Raw genomic sequence first — 10,000 nt, 5'->3', positions numbered from 1 at the left:
TTGTTTGTTTTGTTTTTCATTAATAGGCTAATATAGAAGCTATACATATTTTCTAATCATAATAAAAATTAAAAAAATGCTGTTTTGTTCTTAGTTCTTTAGAAATCCCTCCTGAAGCACTATGGTGCTACACTAATTGCACTCAGAAAAAAAGCAGGTCACTATGACCTGCACTCATTGCAAGTACAGCGTCGCCTCAAAATAAATGATTGGGCATGGTTTCATCATAATTAGACAACTGGTTCCCACAATATAGCTTTAAACAACCTAACAAATTAGTTACCAGAATCTTGATCCGTTTAGAACCTTCGTATAAACAGGTTGCCATGACCTAGAGGCTGATACTCTCAAGCACATGCCATAATTGGATGAAAATATGACACATGGTGATACTTGTGAATTAAATAAATAAATAAACAAATAAATAAATAAATAACAACATCTGTGGTTCTGTATATATCAATGTATTTACATATTCGGGAACATTTTTTGGGATGCCCTGTGTATGACAGACTCATCCAGACGATGTCTCTCAAACTTAAATGGCTCAAAAAAGTTCTGTGGAACAATTTCCTTCATAATGTGTCATTAACCTTATTTCTACAGAATATGCATTAATTACCAGTCTGTGATCCATTAACCATGGTGACCTTTGTTCTTTGAACAGATTTCTAATTATAACAAATACATTGGCTAAGTGGAGTCTTCAGCCTATTTTTATAAAAGTATTTTTTTTTTTTTAAGTGGGGGTTGGGGGATTAAAAGACAGCTGTCCTGTGATCTATGGAGTAAGTGAGTTGAGGTGTTTCTTAAAATATAATTTGTACACTAGACTCATTCACATTCAAACTACTCTGGTTATAATGGTCAAATCTGTGGTTTTGAACAGATTACAATTAAAAGAGTTTAAAATGAGAGATGATCACTGGTCATTTATTTACTGGTAAAATATGCTTACAAGTGTACAGGCATGACCCTTTCTTGAATTTGAAAGTGAATTTAGGACAATGTATAGAATACAGATTTAACAAGGACATATTGAATTAAATTACCGCATTAGAGGACATTCATTTTGACATTTAGCATAGGTCAAGCTGCCTCTCCTAGTACAAGTCAAATGATGGATAAAGCAAATGTACACTTTTCTTGTAAAAAGTAAATATGAAACCAAGGTTAAAATTTAAGTATAAGTGTGCATTACAGAACCCATATATCTGCATTATCTATGTATTTCATACTGCAATACTATGTATTAGTTGTATTGGATTGCAATTATGTCAATATTTACTGTACATTATTCACTAATAAAAGCTCACATACTATAATGATTACTGTAACTATGTTTTTTTTATTGTTTTTTTTAATGCAAATTAAGCAGTGTCAATACATGTTTGCTTTTTGTTTTTTTGTAAACTTAGTTGGGGGCTCCAACACTGAATTTGCCATCAGCTTATTGCCAGACAGTAGCTTTTTATCCTTACAGCAATCCATTATAAGAAAGCTGCAAGCATAAACTGCTTCCAACAAAGATTTACTGATGGTAATATTTGTTAATATCATCATAATTCTGCATACAAACCCAGCCTTGGAAGACTAAAGATGTATATAATTATTATGGATAAAGACAGTCTTCATCTTCATTAAAAAGAATCTGCTTTTTTTGTAAAATAATTCTTCCTCTGTAACCTGCAGCTCTTTCACATTTGAGATACATCCTTGGATACCCTTAAATTCCCCAAGTAGTAAGAGCTGTGTATTTTCAGTAACCCACATCAGAGCTGACACTTGAAAAATTGAGAAATTACTGAAGGTAGTCCAGCCTGAATAAGGACTACCTTATTAGTTCAGGTACTTGCATCTCCCTAATTTTCATATTAATCATGTGTCCATCTCTTTCTGAAATAAGACCACCATGCTATACATCAGAATTTAACATGTAAGTAAAATTTATAGGGCTTCAAATCCCACCTGAAATAAATGCACTGAAAGACAACTAAGACTGGTTTTATTACCCCTTATGAAAACATTAAATAAACTATTCTTTGGATTTAATTTTTATGCATCTGTAATATAAATGCTCTGTAAATTTATTTCTGACCTTCATGCATAAGACACTTAGAATTAGAGTTAAACCCCATTTAACATTCCTATCAGATAAAACATCTATATGTAGTAGGATTTAAAAATTATTATATTTCTGATCTATTTTTATAGTTCACCCCTGCTGGAGGTATAGTGTCTCATAAAGCACCTCCGCTACATCAATTAACTGTCAGAGGACACATGAGTGCTTTGTTTAAATGTTAAGTAGCATATTAAAATGACAGCGAAATGGTTCACGGGCGGTAATCGGGGGGCTGATTATTTGTCCCAAAATCCACTACAGATGCTGATTAAATAAGGATTTCATTAAATCTAGCATCATATGTTTCAATAGTGTAAACTTAGTTCAGACAATGTGGAACAATCTTACTTTGAACTCAGTCAATAAACATAAAAACATCGCATGTTAGCTTTTTAAGACTTGTAGGTATGACCGGAAAATTTTACTTTTTTCTGTACTTAATACACAATTATAGACACTGACAGTACTGCAGATTATCACAGATATTTACCTAATACAAATCCAATTCTGTGGACAAAATAAAAGGAACTAAACAGAGATATTACAGTATTAACACCCTACTTTATTGATAAAAAAATATATAATTTTTTCTTTTTTTTTTGTTTTTTTACAAAAAAAAGTGCTACAACAGTATTTCTCAATATGCAAAGATTGAATGCCTTTAATGTTCATTGTTCAATCATTATTCTCTTATTTCAATATGTTTAATGCACAACATATTACTTTTGTAAATGTTACCTTATTAGCCAGTGTGGATCAAACTTTTGTACATTAACTGAATTATCAGGGATTGTAGACCCTTCCTAGCCCATTAAAGCCTTTGAGTAACTGAACGTTAATTGTTCATTTGCTGACTGCAGCAATGCACAAGAGACACCAGAGCTGAGGGAGCCCATTCTTTCTTATTAATGTAATATGTAGAACTTACTGCTGCAACAATTAATGCTCACAGCACCAAGCCATTTTTAATACAAACACTCATTTCCCTGCCTGCCCTTATATTCCACTATAACGCAACATTAAAACAGTATGTACTCAGGGGTATGCTCCTGACGGCTACATAGGCAGATCTGGACTGCATCCAGTAATACAGCAAAATATTTTACACTGTACTAAGAATGAAAGATTTCATTTTTTGTTTTATTATGATCCAGATCTTTTTTTTTTCTTTAACATAATCTTCATTGCTCTCCCATATCTCAATAAAGAGTTCCTCTGTGTGTGTGTGTGTGTGTGTGTATATATATATATATATATATATATATACACACACACACACACACACACTGGGTGGAAAAAAACGTGCTGTAAACAAGCTGTTATAAGCAAATTGTATTTCAAAATATATTTTTAGTATTTTAAAATGTATTTTTTTTATAGGAAACACATTCATTTAAATATAAACTGGATTTGCAATAATGTGTTTTTTAAAAAAAAAAAAAAAAAAAAAAAAAAAAAAAAAAAAAAAAAAAAGAAGTGTTTACACATCTGCTTAAAATGCATATACACTAATTATATTAAATGATTGGTTAATAGACGGAACCATTTGTCCAATTTTCCTAAGCACTAACAGACAGGGAAAAGAATTTCAAATGTCCAATGTGACTTCAAAATTTGGTTTCTAGGCTAATTGCATTTGTTAGAAATTCAAACACCTTTTAATCAAATGCCTTAAATAGAAAACAGAAAGATGAAAGGAATTGAAACCTCATTGGCCAATTCCAAAAGGACAGGGGCAGTCAGATTTTTCTTCACCTCACTCAGGTACCTGAAAAAAAAAGCCAAGTGGTGTTGTAATGACAAGGGTAGACCAGCCTAGACATGTTAACGTCCCTAATGACTTTGCCCTTTCAGGCAGATGGTATACTCAACCTGGCTACAGAAGACACATGAGTAAACAAAAACTACTCTCTCTTGGCAAGGAGGAAAAAAAAAAAGACCACTATTTACCTACTCCAACAAAAACAGACAATATACATCACCGAGTCTGATACATATCTGGCTTCGATTTATATAACTGGGTTATGTGTGCATTATCCACTTCCTGTACACAAAACAGGAGATTAATAGACTAGATAAAGACCTATTATCTTATGCAAAAACACATTGTGCTTGTTTTCAAAAAACACATTACAGATAATAATAACCTAGAATAAGCAGAGAGCACAAATCTTCATTGTAATAAAAATAAACATTGACAATTATGTCATGTTGTAAATTAAACTTGTTTTAATCACTGTTGTATTAGAGCTCCAATGCTTTCATTAAATCCTAATACTGTACAACAGTCATTATTATTCATTTTTACAGTATATAACATCACCTGGTATGGTTCTATGCAATATAACATTTACTTGGGTTCTTACATATTTTTCGTAATTTGGCAATTATAAACACATGCAATCAAGTTTTCTGAATGACCCTACCTTTATTCAATTTATATTACTTACCTTAAATATGAAAGGCTATAAAACATATCATTAATAATATAGTATTAAATTTGGATAAACCTAGTAATGTACTATTTCAAACTATATATGCTTTTCAAGTGAATGAAACAAATCGTGATACACAGAGCCATTTAAAAACGATGTTCAGTGCTTATTACAGGTGCAGAAATAAGCTTAATGACAAATTCCACACAATATTTCTAAATATAATTAGAAAATATATAAATCTGTCAAAGAGAAATAATACACATCACCCAGGTTTACATTCTTTAAGGGTGGTCCATTTATTAAGTCCTGTGGTACCCTCTAGTGGGATAGGTAGGTCATACTTTTGACAGTAATTTTCAATGGCCTCTTCAGTGAGATGCCTTACATGGCTTCTTTTGATTCGTTTCTGGAATAGCAATAAAAGATTGCAGGTCAGTTTCTCAATGAAATGCAGGTCAGTTTCTCAATGAAATACAGCATTTGTTAATTAATATTTTGATTGGCAAACCTTTGAAATTGTAAAGGCTGTGCAATTTAAAGTTATTGTACTGCTATGCCAAGGCAACAGTGTCTCCATATCTATTATACACAGACTGTCTGCCAGAGAGGTACCTTACAGTATATGTAAAAGCTGGAAGGGTCATAGTAACTGAATCTCAATAAGTTTGCTGAGGGTTACATGAGTCAAGAAAAAACTTGTTCTCTCTTAGCCCTTGTATTAAACCTCCCTCCAATCTGATTCTGACCTATTCCTCTGTGACCGACTTTTGCAATTCAATTGCCATTTAAACCAGGAACAACATTGCTTAAAAACAACTTATTTAAAAACTACAAAAAGGTAATTCCGTCGGGACATGCCACATGACTGACACCTGTCATCTCATGATAAATTACTCTATTTTCTGCCTCCCTTGCCTTCTGCCACTCCAGCACTGGTCATTTATCATCATCCCTGTCAGCCATAGAAAGTGGCAGTGACAGTGCAAGTCAGCAAACATTTAGCACATGGAACCATGCAACACAGGGAAATTATTATTGTCAGAATAATAATGGTTTAGCATAATTTATTACAAGTCCACCAAATAAGCAGAGGCTAGATGTTATTAGACAGATGGATGGGAAGGCTTGGCAGCCATCCACTGAGACTCAGGCGGTGCTTGATGTGGAAAAGGGAACATCCTCCAAACCAATCAGAAAGCTGGCAGTTCAATTACAAAGAAATAAAGGGACATTCATCATTCAATTAGGCACCTGTCAGCCTTCACAAAGGAGAAAACTTCTAACCTGGTACTCCTGGGAGAAGATGCTCAGCAGAGTGGACTGCGATTGACTGGAACAAATAAAAGAAGGACAAAGTTAATTACTAGAGTGCATTGCAAAGAAACAAAAGAAGAGGGGAGCTTCAAAGCTAGGTCTGCTGCCCTGTAATCTAAAAGAACATGAAAACAAGTGTGCAGAAGTTGTTCCAGATGAACACCTCAGACAAAGGATTCCTGCTCCTAAGGTTCGGGAAAGGGGTGGGGGCAGGGGTGATAGCGGGGGTGAGGGGATGAAGGGCAAGTACAAATACAGGAGGAATTGTACTACTTTAACACTCATCTTGACATGATGTTTGGGCATTTCTTTTTCTGGTTGAAAACCTACAAAACCCATATCACTAGCATGTCATTGAGTAAAAAGGCAAAATGAGCAAGGAAAACAAAGCAAATTTCTATTAATAATTGATGGGGCTCAATTCCATTAGCAGTTGGAAACATGCTGCTCCTTCATTGGCAACATATTGGGATTCATTTTGTTAGCAACGAGGGAACCTCTTCAGTAGCTGTCTCATATTCTGGTAGAAAGTTAGCTCTGTCAGAAGCAGCATATGGGACCACTGGTACATTCCCACTGAAACTGATGTGCTTTGAAAATGGAAACTTTCACGGCAGGAAGCTGCGATTCCCTAGAGTCGGTCTATTCCACGGGTTGCCATAAGCTACATTCATCTCAGACTTTACTCAATGTCAAACACCTGGCACTGAAGCAACCTGGAAAACAGGCTTCTCAAATGGGAATTTGTTTCCTTCTCTGAATTGCAAACATTTAAAACTGTGACAGATTTCTTTCTAATTGGCTACAATAACGTGCTGCTACTGGGTCTATAGTCCCTTGTGGCTATATCTAGCTCATAACACTTTCAATAGATTTGATGTTAATTTTATTAGATGATTTTTTTTTTTTTTTATAACTTAACCTGCTATGTGTCAATGATAATAAACAAAGTATTTTGTTTACATAAAAATATAAACTATTCAACAATAACAGTTTTATGCCACTTCATTTCAATTAACACTAAAATTAAAAAAATGTGCACCAACATGAAAATAAAACTGCTGTTACTTTAAACTAAAAAAATTACTGATTTTTAATTTACTTACCGGTTAGCATGCAACTTTTGCTCTACATTACACACATTATTATTAAGATAAATTGCTTCCGATATTTCTCATTCAAAGTGAAGATTATACCGCAGAAAATTGTTCATTTATGGTATATAATGGTGATATATAATGGTGATGTCAGACGCCCATTTTAAGTCTTTTTAAACAACCTTTGGTTGCTTACCAAAGGACTGACATTACCAAAGAGTGCAGCTGTCTCTACAATCTGCAGCTGCTACGTCGTTTCCCTTCCAGGTCACTATGTTCTTGCAAGAGTCTCACCTTCTTCCAGACTGACCTACTTTCTGACCCTGGAAATGAACTGTTGGGCCAGCCTGTCCAAAGGACCCTACTTTTGCTGCTTAGAGCCCTCACAAGTTCAGACGGAGATTTAGAACCAAGATTCAGTATCTTTGCTATAACATGCATTTCTTTCAAAACTGGATATTTCAAGGGAAATTCCTCCCACTGAAGGTCACACAATTACTGGTGCAAAATACTAAAATACTAAATAATAGGAATAGGCATTGATGAACCCACCTTTCTTCTACTGCTATTATTTAGTGGTGTTCAAACAGATATTGGTCATTACAAAAATACTACTACTACCAAAGAATTTTGAATGGGGCAAGTGGTTCTGAAACACAAGAATGGACTACAGAAATACCTGTCCTTGAGGGCAATTCCATATCAAGTTTAGGGGTTATTAATTAAATAGTTAACTACCGGTAAGTAATACATAAATATCTGTTTAATTGGCTCAATTAACTAACAAAGGGTATGGGGCAGAATGGCCCTTGATGTACAACAGTGGTATTAATGAACAAAAGACTGCAGACAATTTAGTTTATCCAACTCAAGGACACAATAATATAAGGAATTTGGGTCTCAAAGCATCTATCAGCACCGTGTCTCATCCTTAACAAACTTTCCAGCACTCTTTTATTGTTTGCATTTTGATTGATGCCACTGCCATCTTTGTATCTTGCCAGCTTGTACTGTAACAGTGATACACTAATATGGTAGGTGCAGGTGGGCACAAGTTACAGATGCTGTCCATCATATTCACCTGGAACCACCTTAAACTGCGATTAGACAGAAAAGAATCCATCCAATCAGAATAGAACATACAAAAAATTTTTGTCAGTAGGGGTCCATGTTGAACCTCAGAGCCATAGTGTACAGTTGACCCAATATTATTGGGAATTATACAACATACTGGATTTTTTTATACATTTTAAATAAATTCCCTGATCGATCCCATTATAAAATATACTGATTTATTTACTTATTTATTTTTTAAATACTGTGGTAGAAGGTTTTTTGTTAATGAAACATTTCATACAAAATCTTCCTTTTCAGGGTCTAGTCAATAGAAACCAACATTTAAATTGATCCACCTCCCTGACTGGTTCAGCAAATAAAACAGCGGATAAAGGCTTGTTATTTCACGCCCTACTAAGTAAATACAGAGTGTAATCATCCTTCGATTGCTCTGGTTTAACTCCACTTGGTTCAGGAGGTTAAAGGTGCACAGTGATGCCATTTTCTTGACAGTATGATCCTTGTGACTTTCTCCCGCAGTGACTTTGTCTCCTTTAATTATTACTCCTCTCCACAGGAATAACCCTTAAACTGTTATCTGGTAAAATAAATAAATAAATAAACAGCATTACCGCAGGTACAATACAAAATTTAATATATATATAAATCTTAACCATTTTGCACTTCTTTTTGCTGCATATATTTCAAATGTGCAATTTTAAAAGAAACATGTGTTACAACTCCAATGTATTTTAATTTTAAAAACATGGTATCTGGTACTACTTTAGATTAAAGAACATTCTGTGCCTTTTTCTTGGATTATGTGTTTGCACTTGTATTTCATGGGTCATTTCACCTTTGCATAGTGTCTTCACGGTCAAAGCATGTTACTGGCTGAAACCATGTCAGTCAATAAGGGGCATAGCTGATTGGTCATTGGCAGAAAAAAAAGCCTGTGAAGGCGTCGGGACATTCACTCTCCAAGTGAAAAGACCCACACAAACCATAGCTTCCAAATAGAGTTTCGTTTAACCTATTGTATATATAAAGGTATGGGTTTTGACAACGAAAGTGTTGGATGGTAATTTGGATTAGGTTACTTGTGGAATTGGTTTAAACAGGTGAACATGCTTACCCTGCCCTTCGTTAGACAGGACTACTGCTAACCTGTTTAGTTAGTGCCCAGGGAAGGGTTAAACTTGGTTTTGTTTGTTTTTTAACTCAGTTTGCAAACAATAATTTAATTCTCTCTCTCTCTCTCTCTCTCTCTCTCTCTCTCTCTCTCTCTCTCTCTCTCATAGCTGTCAAAATTATTTTCTAAATCTTGAGGATGCTAAACGCTCATTCAAGGACTGTAAAAATACATGTGATGGACCTGAAGTGCTATTTTGTTGGATGTCTAATAAGATTAAATCAATGGATACACAATTCATTGTTTTATTCGATTCTGGCCCTATGTCACAGCTGAGATTGGAAACCATTGTAAGATTCTGTTTTGAATATATAACAAACAAAATGTGTGGAACTGAAAAAAAGAAAACAATGAATAATATAGGTATGTTAATGTAGCATTACTAATTAATTATGAAGTACATGTATAAACTTTCACAAGGTAGATCTAGAGTCTATTTACAAATAAGTAATTTTAAAAAAATTGTTGTAATTTGCTTAGTGAAAACCACCTGGCTAATGACATGCACCTCATATGCTGCAATACTAGTTAACATTTGGAGGAGTAAAATGTAGAAAGTCATGCGTTTCTAGGTTCTTCAGGGCATAAAAGGCACCGAGGCAAATCACATTTTTACTAATGACTTTGAAGTTTTGAGATCACTGAAGTTATAACGTCAGCATTTTGACAACAGCAGCCTAGTATGTTCATAATGAGCAAAAATACAGCTCTCTTATAATGTAAAATATGCAGTTTTGTCATCCTGTGTATCTTGCAAAACAGACACATACATATATAT

The 10,000-nt window shown here is 34.2% G+C and overlaps 1 protein-coding gene across 1 annotated transcript in view; it reads right to left on the bottom strand.

The window, feature by feature from the left end:
- Positions 1 to 4,825: 4,825 nt before the first annotated feature.
- LOC121324322 (CDAN1-interacting nuclease 1-like) overlaps positions 4,826 to 10,000 on the bottom strand; it is a 19,307-nt gene continuing 14,132 nt past the window's right edge. The window contains exons 2-3 of the mRNA XM_041266046.1: positions 5,848 to 5,893; positions 4,826 to 4,969 (exon numbers count right to left, since the gene is read on the bottom strand). Of these exons, the coding sequence (XP_041121980.1) occupies positions 4,826 to 4,969; positions 5,848 to 5,893 (190 nt within the window). The remainder of the gene's footprint in view (positions 4,970 to 5,847; positions 5,894 to 10,000) is intronic.

The sequence above is a fragment of the Polyodon spathula genome, chromosome 12, assembly GCF_017654505.1.
Source record: "Polyodon spathula isolate WHYD16114869_AA chromosome 12, ASM1765450v1, whole genome shotgun sequence".
Taxonomy (NCBI): Eukaryota; Metazoa; Chordata; class Actinopteri; order Acipenseriformes; family Polyodontidae; genus Polyodon; species Polyodon spathula.
The sequence above is the reverse complement of the archived record's forward strand: the minus strand, read 5'-3'. Positions and strand labels throughout refer to the sequence as shown.